Source organism: Macaca thibetana, chromosome 7 (genome assembly GCF_024542745.1).
Source record: "Macaca thibetana thibetana isolate TM-01 chromosome 7, ASM2454274v1, whole genome shotgun sequence".
Classification (NCBI taxonomy): domain Eukaryota; kingdom Metazoa; phylum Chordata; class Mammalia; order Primates; family Cercopithecidae; genus Macaca; species Macaca thibetana.
Window position 1 is genome coordinate 118466873 of NC_065584.1, and position 20791 is coordinate 118487663.

The 20791-nt window shown below is 44.6% G+C and overlaps 2 protein-coding genes across 2 annotated transcripts in view; one reads left to right on the forward strand and one right to left on the reverse strand.

Moving 5' to 3' along the window:
- AVEN (apoptosis and caspase activation inhibitor) overlaps positions 1 to 7115 on the reverse strand; it is a 187096-nt gene extending 179981 nt beyond the window's left edge. The window contains exon 1 of the mRNA XM_050797558.1: positions 6682 to 7115. Coding sequence (XP_050653515.1) covers positions 6682 to 6957 — 276 coding nt within the window. The 5' untranslated portion in view covers positions 6958 to 7115. The remainder of the gene's footprint in view (positions 1 to 6681) is intronic.
- EMC4 (ER membrane protein complex subunit 4) overlaps positions 1 to 20791 on the forward strand; it is a 250319-nt gene that overhangs the window by 54155 nt on the left and 175373 nt on the right. The gene's annotated exons all lie outside the window — the stretch shown is intronic.

A 20791-nucleotide genomic window follows, 5' to 3' on the forward strand; every position in this document is an offset into this window, starting at 1 on the left:
AAACATACGCCAGTGGTATTGATTCATGAGCGAGCTATTTCCATCCTAGCAGCGGTTTAAAACAAACGCAGTAACACTATTAAGAATGACAAAAGTGGCCAGGCGCGGTGGCTCACGCCTGTAATCCCAGCACTTTGGGAAGCTGAGGCGGGCGGATCACAAAGTCAGGAGATCCAGACCATCCTGGCTAACATGGTAAAACCCCGTCTCTACTAAAAATACAAAAAAAAAACGAGCCGGATGCGGTGGCGGGCACCTGTAGTCCCAGCTACTCGGGAGGCTGAGGCAGGAGAACGGCGTGAGCCTGGGAGGCGGAGCTTGCAGTGAGCTGAGATTGCGCCACTGCACTCCAGCCTGGACGACAGAGGGAGACTGTCTCAAAAAAAAAAAAAAAAAAGAAAGAAAGAAAGAAAAAGAAAAGAACGACGAAACCTGGAAACCATATTCTGCAAATGATGGCTAGCCAGAAAACAAAAAAGCTCTGAATGAATTCATGCAATGAACCATCTTACCTTATAAGAAACAAAGGTGCTATGATCTTATCTGTCCTCAAAACGAGTGTGCACATACCTAGGGGTTCAGAAAGATTTTCCAAGGAGTATATGAGCAGCATGTTTTTCAGGGAATCAACTTCCAGATATTCAAGATCCACGGTCTTTCCCAAAAGCAGTCTACCCTAGAACACACCTGAAGACAGCACAACTCCTTCTCAGCCATTCTCAACCTGGCTGTATTCCCCAAGCCCCAACAATAGGACAATTTTAAATATAGATGTTGAGGAAGTGTAATTCTAAAGAACATGTAAAATGTACTCTGCAAATCAGGTAGTTCCAATTCTTTGCTTTCAACCAAAGTGATGGAGAACCTAATATAGTGATCACTTGACAGATTCTTAAAATACTCTAAAAATAATTTTTTGGTATATAAGTAGAGATATTTAATGAACTGAGTGACACTGATATGGCAAAACTCCAACATTCCCATCTACCTATTGATGTGAACAATGTTTCTCAATCCTTACATCTATAAAATAAAAATTGAGAAAAGAATTGACACTGAATCCTATCTCATGCAGGTAATAAGTAATGTTCATCCATGGATACTCAAACTCATTAGGGAAAATGAGACTTGTTTACAATGAAGTTTTACCTTTATGTTTAACAACTGCAAGGCTGGGCATGGTGGCTCACGCCTGTAATCCTAGCACCTCACAAGGCAGAGGCAGGCGGACTGCCTGAGCTCAGGAGTTCAAAACCAGCCTGAGCAACACAGTGAAACCCCATCTCTACTAAAATAAAAAAATTAGCCAGGCGAGGCAGCGTGCACCTGTAGTCCCAGCTACTCAGGAGGCTGAGGCAGGAGAATTGCTTGAACCCAGGAGGCGGAGATTGCAGTGAGCCGAGATCATGCCACTGCACTCCAGCCTGGGTGACAGAGCGAGACTCCGTCTCAAAAAAACATTTGCAAATCAAAATAACTGTATATATTAATCAATGTAATCTAATTCAGTCTAAAAGAAAAAATAGCACCCAAGCCTGTAGAGTTACATAACATTTTTAAGTCAACATTTATTACAGGAAAACATGAAATGGTAACCACTAAAAGATTTTCAAGTATGAAAATATATTCTGTTGAATAAGTGTCTGTGGGGAGATGGGGAATTAGAATACAAGTAAAATAGAATAAGAAACAATGGAAATCTTCACACTACTAAAGAGTTGGGTTTTGTTTTTTGTTTTGAGACAGAGTCTCACTCTGTCTCCAGGCTGGAGTGCAGTGGCGTGATCTTGGCTCACTGCAATCTCCACCTCCCAGGTTCAAGCGATTCTCCCACCTCAGCCTCCCAAGTAGCTGGAACTACAGGCACGTGCCACCACGCCCAGCTAACTTTTGTATTTTTAGTAGATACAGGGTTTCACCATGTTGGCCAGGATGTTCTCCATCTCTTGACCTCATGATCCACACACCACGGCCTCCCAAAGTGCTGGGATTACAGGCGTGAGCCACCACACCCAGCCTAAAGAGTTTATTAATGTGATTTTTAAATGGATAAAGGCAAATATCAAATCACTCTAGTATTTAAAATCCATCCATAGCCAAGTGTAGTGACTCACATCTGTAACCCCAGCACTTTGGGTGGCTGAGGCAGGAGGATTCCTTGGGCCCAGGAGTTTAAGACCAGCCTGGACAAGACAGTGAGACCATCTCTACAAAATACAAAAATATTAGTTGGGTGTTATGGTTCACGCCTGTACTCCCACCTACTCAGGAGGCTGAGGTAGGAGGATCCCTTGAGTACAGCAGCTGAAGGCAGCAGTGAGCTTTGTTCACACTACTGCACTCCAGTCTGAGCAACAAAGAGAGACCCAGTTTCTTTAAAAAAAAAAAAAAAAAAAAAAATCAATTTATAAAAATTGTGTGAGTTTTATTTAAAATGTCAAATATACAATATTTTGGAAATTTTATATTTTGAAATTCTCTGATCCATTGATAAAAATGTGTTAGATATAAACTTTAAAGTACATTGTACATGGTTTCCCAAAAATTTTATAGGCAGAATACAAGCAAAAAATTCACTTGTCTGTGTTGATCTTGAAAATATGTAAGTGAAATAGTGGTCAGGGAGAAAAGCAACTTAAAAACAGAGTATGTTAACAAGGATAGGGATGCCAAAATAATTACAGTGTGTGAGCAATGGTTTGCAGCAAGAGGAAAGGTCAATTTCCGGGATTACCAAGAGCTAATCTTAAAGCAATCTTCTGTTGGGACACTTAAGCACAGTTCAGTTTCTAACCAAATTTGCTTCAGGCTTTCTGGAAAAAAAGGAAAATAAAGTCTAGAGGCTGTCATTTCAGTTTGAGCTTTAACAGGCTCTCAGTCTCTAGCTGGCTGACACGTTGCTGGTGGCTACTCTGAGCAACAATGAAGGAGCAAGGCCTTAGACACCTGCCTGTAACTGACCTGACACCATTTCTTCCCTCCAGGTTCACACAAAACTTGAATAGAAAATTACAGATTTCCCTTTTACCAAGTGAAATGAAAACGTCAAAGGCATCTGGTATTAATCACTACTCAGGCTTTATTTATAAAGCAAAAGTTTGATCAGAATAAAATGCCTCCAGATTCTACTTTTTAGTACAACTATAAACAGCTGTCTCATCTTTTATTGAATGTAAGTCATTTTAAAAGGAATATGAAAAGCTGCAATATAAATACGGAGCAAGAAAGAACAGGTCTGCTAACACCCACAATAACTGAAGATGGTACCAATATTACCTTAAAACCTTATGACCATACTAAAACATCAGTTTAAAAAAAAAATCAGGCATGTGAAAGATCACTCAACAGTCCTCCACACACCCCTTTTTCAAATCTCAAAGTCATTCCAGGAGCAGTTTAGAGCAGCCGTCGAAAGAACAGGCTCTGGGTGAAAATGCTGGGGTGGAATCCAGGCTCAGCAATTTTCTGGTTGAGTGATATTAAAAAGTTATTTCACCTCTCCTAACCGTGACTTATTTAACGGTGCCTCAGCTGTCTCATCTTACATTAAGTACTCAACAAATGTGAATTACTGTTATTACTACAGGAAGGAAAAAAGAAAAAAAATTCCAAAGACTGCCAACAGGCCTTGTCTTCCTCTCTGCTAACAACCCATCACAAAGCTAAATACTAAACAATTCTAGTACTGGCAGGAGTGATGGGGGGCATTATTTATTCATTTAGTTAGCAAGTTAGTTGAGATAGAGTCTCACTCTATTGCCCAGGCTGGAGTGCAGTGGCACGATCGCAGCTCACCGCAGCCTCCACCTCCAGGACTCAAACAATCCTGCTGCTTCAGCCTCCCTTGCAGCAGGGACTACAGACGCACTCCACCATGCTCGGCAGTTTTTGTATCTTTTTTATAGAGATGGGGATATCGTTATGTTGCCCAGTCTGGTCTTGAACTCCCAGGCTCAAGTGACCTACCCACCTCAGCCTCCCAAAGTGCTGGGATTACAAGCATGAGCCACCACACCGAGCCAGTTTTTTTTTTTTTCCCATAATCATTGTATCTAGTACAATAATGCTTCTAGTGAGTATTCTGCGAAGAGAATTATGCTCACTCATAATCGGTGAGCTTAGAGCTCAGACCATTTACAGAAGGAATGACTTAGGAGCAAGAGACTAAGAGATGTACTCAACTTAGTACTCAACTAAGTTATCTTGGAGTATTATATAGCTATCTAGAAGTTGGTTAGTTTGATTTTGTTTTCCATTTATACGCAGTGGTCCAAAATAGAAAGCAAAGGTGTACACAAATTGGTTTCCGAAGGTGGGCAACTGGTCTTCATATGGCTGGGAGTCTATTATGATTTTTTTTTTCTTCTGATCATTTCAGTTACTCTCTCCTTGGGGCACAAATGCACCATGGGATATGAGAACAAGAAGGCTGCAGCAAAGTCAATCAATCTTGTCTCATGTAATCGTTAAGCACCAAAAATGGTGTCCTAGCAAGACTAAATACAAACGGTACTTCAGAATCTGAGAAATGGAAGGAACTTAGAGATGACCAATCCAAACCAAAATTAAGAAACAATCTGCCCAACATCCCTTCCTCCAGCTTTGGCTGAAAACATGATGATGAAGGGATAAGACCAACTCAACAAAAGAAAAAGCCTAAAATTTTAACAGAATGTGTTACAATACTAGCTTACATTTTTTAAAGTCTTGGATTATTCTTTCTCTTTAATGATATACCATCATGGCCAGGCGCAGTGGGTCATGCCTGTAATCCCAGCACCTTGGGAGGCAGAGGCAGGTGGATCACCTGAGGTCAGGAGTTCAAGACCAGCCTGACCAACATGGTGAAACCCCATCTCTACTAAAAATACAAAATTAGCCGGGCAAGGTGGCTCATGCCTGTAATCCCAGCTACTCAGGAGGCTGGAGCAGGAGAATTGCTTGAACCCAGGAGGCGGAGGTTGCAGTGAGCCAAGATCATGCCATTGCACTCCCGCCTGGGCGACAAGAGTGAAACTCCGTCTCAAAAAAAAAAAAAAAAAAGGTATACCATCATTTCACCCAATTTAATTCAACAGAGATTAAGAAAACAGAAGCACCTTCACTCACTCAATTCAACTTAAAGACGCTTATTAGCAAAGTCCTGGGCGCCAGACACCATAGTTAATACCAAAGGTACCATTACTACAATTGCTCTCAAAGCACGATCTCTGCAGCCAAGGAAATGTCTACTTTGTTCTCAGTAAAGTGGTGATTGGTTCACAAAAAAGTAAGAGATAAAATAGAGTTGACTCAACGGCAGCTTGATATAAATCCCAGCTCTGCCACTAGCTGTGAAACCTTAGGCAAGTCAATTAACCTGTAAAAATAAAGATTACTCTCTCTCTCTATATATATATATGTATATATAAATAATATATAACATTGTATTTAATATATAATTACATACTATTATATAACATAATTCTACATTACATATATATTACATATATATAATACAGTTATAAGAACAAAATGTGATATATAGTGGCCACTAGGTTGGTCTTAGTTTCTGTCATTTCCTTAGTTTCCATCAGTTTACGCCAGGTAAACTGACCCTAAAAATGTTTTTATATCTCATTCAAGTTTTGCCTATTACCTACCTTAATCCTAACAAGATTTAAGTTTGTTACATTTAAGTTTTATAATTTTTTTTCAGCTCTGTATTGCTGTATACAACCACTCTCTTTAGGGATATCTTACCTGCTATGCCTCTGAGATACTGTAAATACGTCAGTAACAGCAAATTTTGCCTCATTCAGAAAAGCATTTTTTAAATCTGTGTGCATAAGAATGCAGAATATAAAGATGGTCTTGTCCTACAGATGTTAAGGAAACAGAACAACTCATAAAAAGACAGTCCTTAACTCCCTTACCTATGATTAATGCACCCATATATATCATCCCCTGCTCCAATCTCCGAAAACTTTCCTTCTATGACTGTGTCAATATGACCGATGATATTGCTATTAAAACTCAGAACTTGACTGCTCATTTGTAAATTGAAAATTCAAAACGACAAAGGCCAGTGCTCCCTGATTTCTACACATATAGGTATGATAAAAGAGAACTACGCTATTACAAAGAACTATGCATCTGGTCCCGCTCCTAAATACTAGAGTCCAGTCGTAGGGGTCATTCTTTCATTCAACAAACTTTTTATTATGAACCTACTGTGTACTAGGCATTGCACAGATAGTGAACAAAACAGACCAAAAAATCCCTTCACTCCTAATAACAGGAGCGTGCCCATAGAGTAAAGGCTGCCGAGGGATCGCGTCCTGGCCGCGCCTCGGTCCCACAGAGGTAATGTACACACACCCCAGCCGGCCACGGGCCGCCGAGACCTGCAGCCCCGACACGCGGCCTTGTCCTCTGGGTTCCCAACCCGGACCCTGGGGCAGGCTGGGAAACCCTCCCACCCCACCGTCTCGCGCCAGCGGGCCCGGAAGCCACGAGGGGAGGCAAGAGCACACCCAGGCGCGCCCCCGCCACCATCCGCCCGTCCCGCGCAGGCGCTGCCGCCGCAGGCGCCCGTCTGGCGCGCGCCTGGCACGCTCTCTTGCGGCTCTTGACTGGCGGCCTCGGCCCCAGTTGTCCCAGTTACATGCGGTCCCAGCCCCACCAGCCGTCGCCTCTTACCGGCGCGCTGGTCCCTGCGCCCCGGCCTCCCGGCTCCCGGCGGCTGCCTCGCGGGGCGCCTCCTCCTCCTCGGCCTCCGCGAGCCCCGCGGAAGCCCCGGCCACGGCCCCGGCGTCCGCCTCCGTCCCCGCCGCCGCCCCCGCCGCCGCCGCCCCCGCCGCCGCCTCTGGCTACTGCTGCTGCCGCCCCGGGCCGCTCGCTGTGGCGGTCTCCTCCAGGCCGCCCGCGGCCGGGCCGCCGCCCGCGGCCTCCCCGAGCTCCTCGCTCCGCCTGCATCTGGCCGCCGCCGGCGGTGCTGAGCGCGCGGGAGCCGAGCCGCGGCGGAGACGCCCTGGCCCCACCGGAAGCGGGCCGCACGGAGGAGCAGTGAGCGAACGGCGCCCAGTAGCAGCGAGCCGCGGGGTGCGGGGCCAGGGATCGAGGCCGGCCGCGGCGGGGCGGGGCGGCCGGGGTCCCGCAGGTGGGGCCGGAACCGGGATCGCGGGAAGGCCAGACCGATGGGAGGTGGAAGTGGTGGGGGTCTGCAGCGGGGCAGGGGGGTTCTCAAGGCAGCAGAGATACTTGGAGGGGAGGGACGGTGTTAAGTGCAAGGACGACTCATACAATAAAATTTGTATAATGTGAACTTTCGGATAAAAAAGATTAAATGTGTGTATTTGCATAAGAAAAGGTCTATACAAATATATACTAAAATGTTAGTGGTTAACTGCTCAGATTTCCAGTGAGTTAATTTTTTTCCTCCGTTTAATCTAATTTTCAGGAATGAATGTGTATCATTTTAAAACTATACCGAAGTCAGGGGGAGGTGTGGATGTAAAGACAGTTGGTGTCTGGTGAGAGGTGGACTACAGCACGTGGGAGAAGGAACAGTGCGAAACTGGGAGATGGCTAGAACGGCGTCAAGGTCCTCAGCAGAATATCTGTAGAAATGACTACTATAGCTGACATTTATTGAGCACATGAGTATTTCATTTTCGTAACAGCTCTATGAGGTAGGGATGACTGTTATCCTTATTCTGCAGTGAGGTAACAGCCTTGGAAAGGTTAAAATAACTTGCCTAAAGTGAACAACTAGGTAGTGGTGGAACTGGCATTCTAAGGCGGTCTCACTCCAGTCCCTCCTTTCAACCAAGGAAAAAAAAATGAAGGGGAACAGTTGGTTACACAGATGCATGAAAGCAGTTTTTAACTTGGGACTGAAACCACATGAAAATAATGAAAGCAAGGGCTAAAATGTCAGCCTACTAGAACAAGTGTTTTCTTCCCTCTCAGTACTTTCTGGTTCTTTCCTATATACATACATAGTTAATACTTTTTTGTTTTCTTTTTTCTTTTTTTTTTTTTTTTTTTTTTGCGATAGAGTCTTGCTCTGTCTCCCAGGCTGGAGTGCAGTGGCGCCATCTCGGCTCACTGCAAGCTCCGCCTCCCGGGTTCGCGCCATTCTCCTGCCTCAGCCTCCTGAGTAGCTGGGACTACAGGTGCACGCCACCGCGCCCTGCTAATTTTTTGTATTTTTGGTAGAGAAAGGGTTTCACCATGTTAGCCAGGATGGTCTCAATCTCCTGACCTTGTGATCCGCCCGCCTTGGCCTCCCAAAGTGCTGGGATTACAGGCGTGAGCCACCGTGCCCAGCCTTCATTGCTTCTAATTGCCTACTCTGCATCAGGCACAGTGCTATGTCCTGAAATTAAAAACAAAAACAAACAAAAAAAACCTTGCCCCTGCCCTCAGGTAGCTCACTGCCCACAAGGAAGATAATCTAGTTCTGTGAGCAGATGATTACAGTACAGTGCAGTGTTGCTGAGTGCAGTGAGAAATTCAAGGTCAAGGCCAAAAGAAGCAAAGTTGAATTATGTTTAAACGCGTTATCCAAGGCTTCATGAGAAATAGACCCCGGACTAAGCCTAATGGTTGAGTGGGAGTTTGCCTGGTTGGTAAATGGGAGTAGGGGAGCCTTCCAGACAGAGGGAACTATTGAAGGATTGTCAACTCCAGAGAAACAGTCTTAAAAATGATAACACTTGTAGAGCACTTATATGCACCAAACACTATTCTACATGCTTCTCATATCACTTCATTTGAGACTAATAGCTGCCCTACAAGGTAAGCTAGTGTTGTCCCCATTTTACAGATCAGGGATCTAAGACATTAAGTAACTTCCAAGATTACACAGTTACAGGCCAGGTGCATGGCTCATGCCTGTAATCCCAGCATTTGGGGAGGCTGTGGCAGGTGGATTGCCTCAGCCATGAGTTCGAGACCAGCCTGGGCAACATGGTAAAACCCCATTTCTACAAAAATTAGCTGGGCATGGTGGTGTACGCCTATAGTTCCACTACTTGGGAGGCTGAGATAGAGAATCATTTGAGCCCAGGAGGTTGAGGCTGTAGTGAGCTATGATCTTGCATGGGCAACAGAACAAGACTATCTCAAAAAAAAAAAAGATTTCAACATATGAATTTTGAGGGAGATGAACATTTAGACCATAGCAGTGGGGAAGGGGCATGGCACAATGTGGTTAAATATCTACCAGCACATCACTGGTGTGGGGTCTTACCAAGTTGGAGATTCACACATTAATCTCAAACTAGATATTTGCACAAATCGGACTTTCTCAATGTTGGCACATTTAGGGCTGGATAAAATTTTGTGGTGGTAGCTTATCCTGTGCATTGTACAATATTTAACAGCATCCCTGGCCTCTACCCACTAGATGCCAGTATCAACCCCTCTCCCCCTTATTAAGACAACCGAAAAGACATTGCCAAATGTTCCCTGAGATGCAATCACCCTGGATGAAAACCACTAGCACAGACAGATGGGTGCAAAAGGTACATTTTAATATCTAAGGAGCTACCGATGTAATTTATCCAAAAATTTATCCAGCCCTAAATTTGCCAACACTGAGAAACCCTGATGTGGGCAAATGTCTGGTATGAGATTAATATGTGCATCTCCAGTGTGGTGACAGACAAGATCAGTGGGAAATAGGGCTTGAAGGAACTATATAAATATCCCTTAAGAAGCCTCCAAAATTATGAGGTAGAAAAGATCAGTGGCTTTCAGATTAAGCCAGTGTTATTAGGGCACATTCACTATGCTTGCTACTTTCAACTGGTCAGTGTTAAGACTCAGTAACACTTTTGAAAGGTATGCCGTTTTAGAGATAGATTTGTTTGTGGATGGTGCTAAGATTTTTTTAACATTTATTTTGCACCTGATACTATTCTAAGCACTTTCCACATGCTAACTCATTAAATCTTCAAAATATTCCTATGAAATAAACACTATTATTATTCGATTTTACAGATAAGAAAACTGAGTTGCAAAAAAGTTAAATTTGCTCAAGCTAATAAGTAACAGAACTGGGATTTATACCAGTACAGTCTAGTTCCAGCATCCATGCCTGTGAGTCTATTCTGCAGATGCCCTAAGAAGTCCGGGGGCTATGTTACTCTCCATCTATTCATTCAAGGCTTCTTTTGTTTTTCTCAATTCAACCAAGAGTGTTTAGGATATGGAAAATTCTGAGGTTCCCCCTTCTAGCACTTCCTAATTAGCAGACACAACTAGCCAAAGTTCTTTTAACAAGGATATGGTATATATATACTGTCCTCGTGTGATTCTGATCCAAAAATGTGTTATTAAGGTTTAAAAATACCACACAAGTACCTCCTGCATTTTGAGCAACCAGAGACCTTTGGATTGCATAAATAACAAAGGGAAGGAATATTTTCTGGTATTGCTTTTACTTGATAGTCCTGATTTTAAACATATGCCATTGCATGAATAAAAAATTCAGTTTTCCCTTAGGTAGGACTCATGAGAATTCACGAGTATCAAAAACAAAGTGCTGAATTATATAGGTAGCTCCTTAGAAACGAAACTGTACTTTTTGCATATTTTTAACACATATATGACCTAAGTTGTTTTTTGTTTTTGGCTTTTTTTTTTTTTTTTTTTTTTAGATGGAATTTCACACTCATTGCCCAGGCTGGAGTACGATGGCACAATCTCGGCTCACCACGACCTCCGCCTCCCGGGTTCAAGCTATTCTCCTGCCTCAGCTTCCCAAGTAGCTGGGATTACAGGCATGCACCACCACACCTGGCTAATTTTTTTTGTATTTTTAATAGGGACGGGGTTTCTCCATGTTGGTCAGGCTGGTCTCAAACTCCCGACCTCAGGTGATCCGCCCGCCTCAGCCTCCCAAAGTGCTAGGATTACAGGCGTGAGCCACCACGCCCAGCAACCTAAGTTATTTTTTAAATAAAATGGTAGCCAATTCCTTAAGGTAGTTGTTCTCAAAATGTGGGCCAGAAACAGCATCACCTCGGAACTTGTTAGAAATGCAAATTCAGAATTAGAACTCTGGGGATGAGGCCCAGCAATCTGTGTTTTAATAAACCTGCCAAGTGATTCTGATGCATCCTCAGCTACTGTGTCAAGGTAGCATCTGAGCCTTCAAACATCACAAGAAACTCAGTAATTCCTAGTCTAAGACTATGGATTGGCCGGGCATGGTGGCTCATGCCTGTAATCCCAGCACTTTGGGAGGCCGAGGTGGGTGGATCACCAGGTCAGGAGATCAAGACCATCCTGGCTAACATGGTGAAACCCTGTCTCTACTAAAAAAAAAAAAAAAAAAAAAAAATTAGCTGGGCATGGTGGCAGACGCCTGTTAGTTCCAGCTACTCGGGAGGCTGAGGCAGGAGAATAGCGTGAACCCAGGAGGCGGCGCTTGCAGTGAGCCGAGATGGCGCCACTGCGCTACAACCTGGGTGACAGTGTAAGACTCCATCTCAAAAAGAAAAAAAAAAAAGACTATGGATTTCGTAGGCTCTCACTGATTGATGAAAAGTAGATGTTATGATAGGACTTAGAAAAAAATGCGCTGTCCTCTTGCAAATATAAAGTTTGTGGAAAAAGTACATCTTCCTGATTCTTCTCTTCATAGGCAAGCAGATTTTCTATAGTTTAACTAGTTTCTCACGCTTAATATATAAACAATGCACACTGGAAAACACATAAGTTTCTCAGAAGGATGTCTGCATTTACTATGTTGTTTTGAACAGCTCCATCTACTACTGAGGGTGCTCACCAGCTACAGTTGGGGAGGGACTCTGGCATGAGCTATTCTTTCAGCCCAGAATCCACAGCCTGTACTCTGGTGGAGAAAGGGAAAGTGAAGAGCTTACCAGGTCATAAAGGTACTTTGACTTGAAGGGCTGGAGTCATGATTAGAGAACTCCTGGAAATGAATGGAGCAAACTCCTAAAATACAGAATACATGACAATAGCTTCTCCTCTCTCCTTCCACCCTCACTCTCAGCTGCTGACTTTGCTTTCTATTTCATGAAGAAATGGAAGCAACCGGAAAAGGATTTCCAGTGTTGCCATTACTACAACTCCCAGCCTACCTGTATCTGTACGTATATTCTCTGCTGCCTTCCTTCCCGTTAGTATACAGGGGTCTCTGCCCCAGTGCAAGGCCAAGGCTTCTATTACTGCACTAGATCTTATCCATGCTCACCTACTTGGGGACATCTTTCCAGCAAATGCTCCCACTCTCCCCTGCACATCAGTTTTTACCTTCTAATGAGTCATTCACATTAGCATACAAGCATGCTATATTTTCGCCCTTTAAAAAAAATGAGGTCCGGGCGCGGTGGCTCAAGCCTGTAATCCCAGCACTTTGGGAGGCCGAGGCGGGCGGATCCCGAGGTCAGGAGATCGAGACCATCCTGGCTAACACGGTGAAACCCCGTCTCTACTAAAGAAATACAAAAAACTAGCCGGGCGAGGTGGCGGGCGCCTGTAGTCCCAGCTATTCGGGAGGCTGAGGCAGGAGAATGGCGTAAACCCGGGAGGCGGAGCTTGCAGTGAGCTGAGATCGGGCCACTGCACCCCAGCCCGGGCGACGAGACTCCGTCTCAAAAAAAAAAAAAAAAAAAGAGAGAAAAAAAAAACTTGTTGGCCTTACACCCTAATCCATTTCCTGCATCATTTCTCTACTCCCTTTTGTAGCAAAGTTCCTCAGAAGAGTCATCTATAGCACTATCTCCAATTCTCCTTTTCCCATTCACTATTTCATCCACTCCTCAAACCTTTTGTGCCCACCACTTCACCAAAACAACTTAGCAAGTTTCACTGTGATCTCCATGTCACTAAATCCAATGGTCAGGTCACCGGCCTAATCTTACTTGGTTTATCAGTCTCATTTGATACAGTTGATTACTCCTTCCTCCTTGAAACATTTTATTGTTGTTGTTTCCAGAACAATACACCACCCTTAGGAATTCAAAGATATGTATAATCCTTGCCCTAGGTTTGTGGGAAGACTTGGGCAACAGTCAAGGGCTTCTGTACCTCCAGAGTCTCACATAACTTTGTTTATGGCAGTACTTGGCACACATAGAAAATGGTAATATTTGCCCAGTACTCTGGAATAACAGGACAATACTGCTCCCAAAAGAAGGGGACCCACCTAGCCAACCCCATAGCCTGTGGCAGGAGTGGACAGTGTATGCATTACATGGGTCCAGTTTATGCCTTCATATAAAGCAATTCCACCTATTTTCCTGTCCTATAACAATACAGTAATTTGGCCGGGCACAGTGGCTTACACCTGTAATCCCAGCACTTTGGGAGGCCAAGGCAGCCAGATCACGAGGTCAGAAGATCAAGACCATCCTGGCTAACACGGTGAAACTCCGTCTCTACTAAAAATACAAACAATTAGCTGGGCGTGATGGCAGGTGCCTGTAGTCCCAGCTACTCAGGAAGCTGAGGCAGGAGAATGGCGTGAACCCGGGAGGTGGAGATTGCAGTGAGCCAAGATCGCGCCACTGCACTCCAGCCTGGGCAACAGAGCGAGACTCCGTCTCAAAATAATAATAATAATAATAATACATAAAGAAATTTAATGACTTCAGTAACAGACCTCTCTGTCACCTGAATTTGGTCTAAAAGCTCAACTTTATTCTTACATTCTCTTTTTCTTAGAGCTATAAAGATGAACTCTTTCAGTTCAAGGACTATTGTATATCCCTTTTATATGACCCACAGCAGCTAGCACACTAGTGAACACAAAGTATGTTCTAAAGAACACGTCACACTGAAATCCTGTTCTGGATATTATTGCTTCAGAGATATTAAGAAGTCATTTCTTAATCACCACCTTATCTTCAGTCAGCAATTTGATTCTACCAATCAAAAGAAGTTAGATATATCTTACTTTAAAGTATTCACCACAAAAATGCAAAACCTCCCTCATTCATTCACACGTTCCTCTACTGCAAGTCCTTCCTCATATTTAACACAGTGGTACCCCGTGTGTTTTAAGCCTACTTTGTCTTGATTTGTCCTTGAAACGGAAGGAGGGAAAGAGTCACTCATCAATACTCTACGTAACAATATGAGCTGATTATCATGATGTCCCAATATCACTGGATTGTAGATGCCATTAAAGTTTTCCACTGTAGTTGCTATAGAAACAATGAAGAGTAGCAAGGGCAGGTTCAGGCATAATGCTTCTCAGAGAAAAAAAAAAAAGGTGTTTCAGAAAACAAAGGCCTAACCTCACCTTAGGAAAAGGCTCAAAAGTTGGCAAGGCCACTTGACAAGAAAAGGAATTTATTTGGTACACAGGGTTACCTTCTTTGATTCTTATGTTGCTTTGCTTCATTTGTAATGTATTGACAGCAAAGAACAAGAAACAATCGGCCAAGGTTGGAAACACAGAGGCTTTTATTACTGTGGGAGTCTTTATCTTATGTAGTGGTAGAAAATAAACCTGGGATGATTACTGCTCTCTCTTAATGCTGGTACCCTAAAAATAAACATACTCTAGATGATGGGATGAAATATGGGAACTTTTAAAGTTTGAGTAATCAGGGAAGAGCTCAAAAGGATCTACACTCCCAGATAACCACTTACATTTCATTTGCCTCTGCAACTTTCCTCAAAAATAAGCTACCCCAGGCCGGGCGCGGTGGCTCAAGCCTGTAATCCCAGCACTTTGGGAGGCCGAGATGGGCGGATCACGAGGTCAGGAGATCGAGACCATCCTGGCTAACACGGTGAAACCCCGTCTCTACTAAGAAATACAAAAACTAGCCGGGCGAGGTGGCAGCGCCTGTAGTCCCAGCTACTCGGGAGGCTGAGGCCGGAGAATGGCGTGAACCCGGGAGGCGGAGCTTGCAGTGAGCTGAGATCCGGCCACTGCACTCCAGCCTGGGCTACAGAGCGAGGCTCCGTCTCAAAAAAAAAAAAAAAAAAAAAAAAAAAAAAAAAAAAAAAAGCTACCCCTTCATACACACAAGCAATGATTGAAGAAGTTTATTGTGGAAAACATTCGGGCTGGAAACTCAGTTTTCATACTCAACTATCATCCAAAAAAAGAAATCAATCCATCAGCCGTGGAACCCACCTTATGTCCCAAATCCCTTTGTGGAAAGATCTGTCCAGCAGCCTAGGAATCAGGAAAAGTCATTCCCCCAAAAAGTGAGGCAGGAAAAAAAAAAGGGAAAAAGAGAAGGCAGAAATCTCTAAAGGCTAGTTGTATTAATTTCAAACAGGAGAAAAAAAGATTTGTTTAACTCAAGTGAGTTTGGAAGGCAGAGTGGGATTCAAATGTTATTGCACATTGCATTGGAAAATTCCAATCTAACAGTCCCTTTGTGAGCGATCATTCCCTTTTTCTAGGAACTTAGGAAATCATTCTCAGCCTTGCAACTTAAAATATGGTAGGTGGATCAGTAGCATCAAGAATACTCAGGAGCTTTTCAGAAATGTGCAATTTCTGAAAAAGATGGCGGATTAGAAGCAGCAGCCGTCTGCAGCACTCATGGAAATGAGTGAAAGGTGTGAGTGAATACAACACCTTCAACTGAAATATCCAGGGTCTCCCTTTGGGACTAATTAGGCAAACAACTTGACCCACAGAAAACAAAGAAAAGCAGGGTGGGGCGACTGCCCACCTGGGAGCAGCACAGAGCCGAATGAACCCCCACCTCCAGCCAAGAGAAGCGGTGAGGAATTGGGCAACCGCACCCGGGAAACCACGTTTCTGCACAGGTCTTTGCAACCCATGGAACAGGAGATCCCCTTGTGAGTCCATGCCACCGGAGCCTTCGGTCCAGCACACGGCGCTGTGCGGAGTCTTAGCAGAGCAGCCACTCGGGCACACACAGAGACCCAGCAGTTTGTTTCTTTGCTTGTTTGTTTGTTTTCGAGACGGAGTCTCGCTCTGTCATCCAGGCTGGAGTGCAGTGGCGCGATCTCGGCTCACTGCAAGCTCCGCCTCCCGGGTTCCCGCCATTCTCCTGACTCAGCCTCCCGAGTAGCTGGGACTATAGGTGCCCGCCACCACGCCTGGCTAATTTTTGTATTTTTAATAGAGAAGAGGTTTCACCGTGTTAGCCAGGATGGGCTGGATCTCCTGACCTCATGATCCGCCCGTGTCGGCCTCCCTAAGTGCTGGGATTACAGGCGTGAGCCATCACGCCCGGCAGAGACCTGGCAGTTTTACATACTCCAACCCTGCGATCCCTGGCAAGGCGGGAGGTCCATCTGCACATACCCCTAGGAAGAGAGCTGAAACCAGGGGGCCAAGCAGCATCTTTCTGCAGGCCCCACTTCCCCGGCACCTCACAAGGTAAGACCCACTGACTTGGCATGCCAGCCAGCCAACAGTAAAAGCTGGAGTCCGCCTGAGATAGAATCGAGCTCCCAGCGGGAGCATGACTATTATCTCTGTGGTTCAGTTGACTTAGCTATTCTAGCTTGCGGCTTTGGAGAGTCCAAATAGTCCAGACAAGGAAAGGTCCCTCCCAGCGCAGCACAGCTGCTTTGTCAGATGGTGGCCAGACTGCTTGTTTTGTCTTGTTTGGTTTTGTTTTTGGAGATAGAGTCTCACTTTGTCACCCAGGCTGTAGTGTAATGGTGCAATCTCGGCTCACTGCAACCTCTGCCTCCTAAGCTCCAGTAATCCTCCCACCTCAGCCTCCCACACCCTGTTTCCCAGGATGAGGCGCTCTCCACACCAGATCCAGGAAATAAGAGATCAAAGGGTGCGTGGGAGAAGGGATGGGGTCAAACAATAGGACCAAGTGAGTGGAGTAGCTGGGACTACAGACACACATCACCATGCCCAGCTTGTGTGTGTGTGTGTGTGTGTGTGTGTGTGTGTGTGTTAGAGACGGGGTTTCACCCTGTTGCCCAGGCTGGTCTCAAACTCCTGAGCTCAAGCAATCCACTAGCCTCAGCTTTCCAAAGTGCTAGGATTACAGGCGTGAGCCACCACGCCCGGCCAGACTGCGTCTTTAAGCAGGACCTGGATTCATTCCTCCTCACTGGGTGGGATCTCCCTGTGGGAGCTTCAACTGCTCCAGCCAGAGTTATATGGACAGAGCTCTGATCTTTCCCAGCGATGGAGCTCCCAGAGGGAGGGGCAGCCGCCATCTCTGTGGTTTGGTTGACTCAGTTGTTCCAGCCTGCTGGCTTTGGAGAGTCCAAATGGTCCTGACAAGGAAGGGTGCCCCCCAACAGAGCACAGCTGCTTTGCCAGATCATGGCCAGGCTGCTTCTTTAAGCGGGACCTAGATCCATTCCTCCTCATTGGGCAGGACCTCCCTGCGGGGATTTCAGCCACTCTAGCCAGGGTTATACAGACAGAGCTCTGATTTCTCCCTGGGATGGAGCTCCCAGGAGGAGGGGCAGCTGCCATCTCTACAGTTTGGTTGACTCAGCCATTCCAGCATGCTGGCTTTGGAGAGTCCAGTCTGGACAAGGAACAGTCCCCCCACAATGCAGCACACCTGCTCTACCAAAAGGCAGCCAGACTGCTTCTTTAAGCAGGTCCCTGATCCCATTCCTCCTGATTGAGACCTCCCAACAGGGGTCTGCAGCCTAGGTGTGTCTGGGCCAGCAACAGGTCAGTATCCCCCTGGGATGGAGCCTCCAGAGGAGGGAGCAGGCTGCCACCTTTGCTATTTTGCATACCTGGTGGTATGTTTTAGAGCATACCACTAGGTATGAGAAAAACCGAGGTGACTAGGGTCTGGAGTGGACCCACAGCAAACTGCAGCAACCCTATGGAAGAGTTGTCTGACTGTTAAAAGAAAAACAAACAAACAGAAAACAACAACAACATCAACAAAAAAGACCCCACAGAAACCTATTTCAAGGTCAGCAACCTCAAAGATCAAAGGTAGATAAGCCCATAAAGATGAGACAGATTGAACACAAAAATGCTGAAAACTCAAAAAGACAGAGTGCTTCTCCTCCTCCAAATGACTGCACACCTCTCCAGCAAGGGCACAAAACTGGGCTGAGGCTAGGATGGCTGAATTGACAGAACTAGGCTTCTGAAAGTCGGTAATAACAAACTTTGCTGAGCTAAAGGACCATGTTGTAACCCAATGCAAGGAAGCTATGAATCATGGTAAAACAATGCAGGAGCTGACAGCTAGAGTAGCCAGTTTAGAGAGGAACATAACAGACCTGATGGAGCTGAAAAACACACTATGAGAACTTTACAATGCAATCACAAGTATCAATAGCAGAATAGACCAGTGGAGAAAAGAATCTCAGAGTTTGAAGACTATCTTTCTGAAGTAAGACAGGCATACAAGAATAGAGGAGAAAAGAATGAAAAGGAATGAGCAAACCTCTGAGAAATATGGGATTATGTAAAGCCAAACCTATGGCTGATTGGGGTACCTGAAAGAGATGGGGAGAATAGAACCGAGCTGGAAAACATACTTCAGGATATCATTTAGGAGAATTTCCCCAGCCTAGCAAGGTAGACCAACGGTGAAATTGAAAAAATGCAGAGAACTCCAGTAAGATACTCCACAAGAAGACCAATCCCAAAACACACATCAGATTCTCCAAGGTTGAAATGAAAGAAAAAATGTTAAGGGCAGCCAGAGAGAAGGGCCAGGTCACCTACAAAAGGAACCCCACGAGACTAACAGTAGGCCTCTCAGTGGAAATCCTACAAACCAGAAGAGATTGGGACCAATAATCAACATTCTTTTTTTTTTTTTTTTTTTTTTTTTTGAGACAGGGTCTCACTCCATCACCCAGGCTGGAGTGCAGTGGCACGATCTCAGTACACTGCAACCTCTGCCTCCTGGGTTCAAGCAATTTTCTCCTCTCAGCCTCCCGAGTAGCTGGGACTACAGGGCTACAGGCACCTGCCATCACACCCAGCTAATTTTTGTATTTTTAGTAGAGATGGGGTTTCACCTTGTTGGTCAGGTTTGTCTTGAACTCCTGACCTCAGGTGATCTACCCACCTCAGCCTCCCAAAGTGCTGGGATTACAGGTGTGAGCCACTGTGCCTGGCCTCAACATTCTTAAAGAAAAGAATGTCCAGACCAGAATTTCAGATCCAGCCAAACTAAGCTTTATAAGTGAAGGAGAAATAAGATCCTTTGCAGACAAGCAAATGCTGAGGGAATTTGTCACCATCAGACCTGCCTTGCAAGAGCTCCTGAAGCTTCCATATTAAGCACTAAATATGGAAATATGGAAAGGAAAACCAGACACTACAAAAACACACTGAAGTACACAGACCAATGACATTATGAAGCAACCACATAAAAATGTCTGCAAAATAACTAGCTAGCATCATGATGACAGGATCGAATTCACACATAACCATACTAACCTTAAACATAAATAGGCTAAATGCCCCAATTAAAAGACACAGAATGACAAGCTGGATAAAGTGCCAAGACCCATCAGTATGCTGTCTTCAAGAGACTCATCTCATATGTGAAGACACACATAGGCTCAAAATAAAGGGATGGAGAAAATTTTACCAAACAAATGGAAAACAGAAAAAAGTAGGGGTTGGCCGGGCGCGGTGGCTCAAGCCTGTAATCCCAGCACTTTGGGAGGCCGAGATGGGTGGATCACGAGGTCAGGAGATCGAGACCATCCTGGCTAACACGGTGAAACTCCGTCTCTACTAAAAAATACAAAAAACTAGCCGGGCGAGGTGGCGGGCGCCTGTAGTCCCAGCTATTCTGGAGGCTGAGGCAGGAGAATGGCGTGAACCCGGGAGGCGGAGCTTGCAGTGAGCTGAGATCCGGCCACTGTACTCCAGCCTGGGTGACAGAGCGAGACTCCGTCTCAAAAAAAAAAAAAAAAAAAAAAAAAAAAAAGTAGGGGTTGCCATCCTAGTTTCTGACAAAACAGACTTTAAACCAACAAGATCAAAAACGAGAAAGAAGGGCATTACATAATGGTAAAGTGTTCAATTCAACAAGAAGCACTAACTATCCTAAATATATATGCACCCAAAACAGGAGCACCCAGATTCATAAAACAAGTTCTTAGAGACCTACAAAGAGACTTAGATTCCCAAACAATAATAGTGGGAGACTTTAATACCCCACCAACTATATTAGACAGATCATTGAGAGAGAAAATTAACAATGATATTCAGGACCTGAACTCAGTTCTGAATGAAGTGGACCTGATAGATATTTACAGAACTCTCCACCCCAAAACAACAGAATAAACATTCTTCTCATCACTCACAGAACTTACTCTAAAACTGATTACATAATCAGAAGTAAAACACTCCTCAGCAAATACAAAAGAACTGAAATAATAACAGTCTTTCAGACCACAGTGCAATCAAATTAAAACTCAAGATTAAGAAATTCAGTCACAACCACACAACTACATGGAAACTGAACAACCTACTCCTGAATGACTCTTAGGCAAATAATGAAATTAAGACAGAAATCAAGAAGTTCTTTGAAACTGAAACAAAGGGACAAAGTACAAGAATTTCTGGGATGCAGCTAAAGCTTTGTTAAGAGGGAAATTTATAGCACTAAATGCTCATATTGAAAAGCTAGTGGGAGTGTAAATTAGTTCAACCGTTGTGGAATACTGTGTGGCAATTCCTCAAAGACCTAGAGGCAGACAAACCATTTGACCTAGTAATCTCATTACTGGGTATATACCCAAGGGAATATAACTCATTCTATTATAAAGATACATGCATGTGTATGTTCATTGCAGCTCTATCCACAATAGCAAAGACATGGAATCAACCTAAATGCCCATCAACATTAGACTGGAT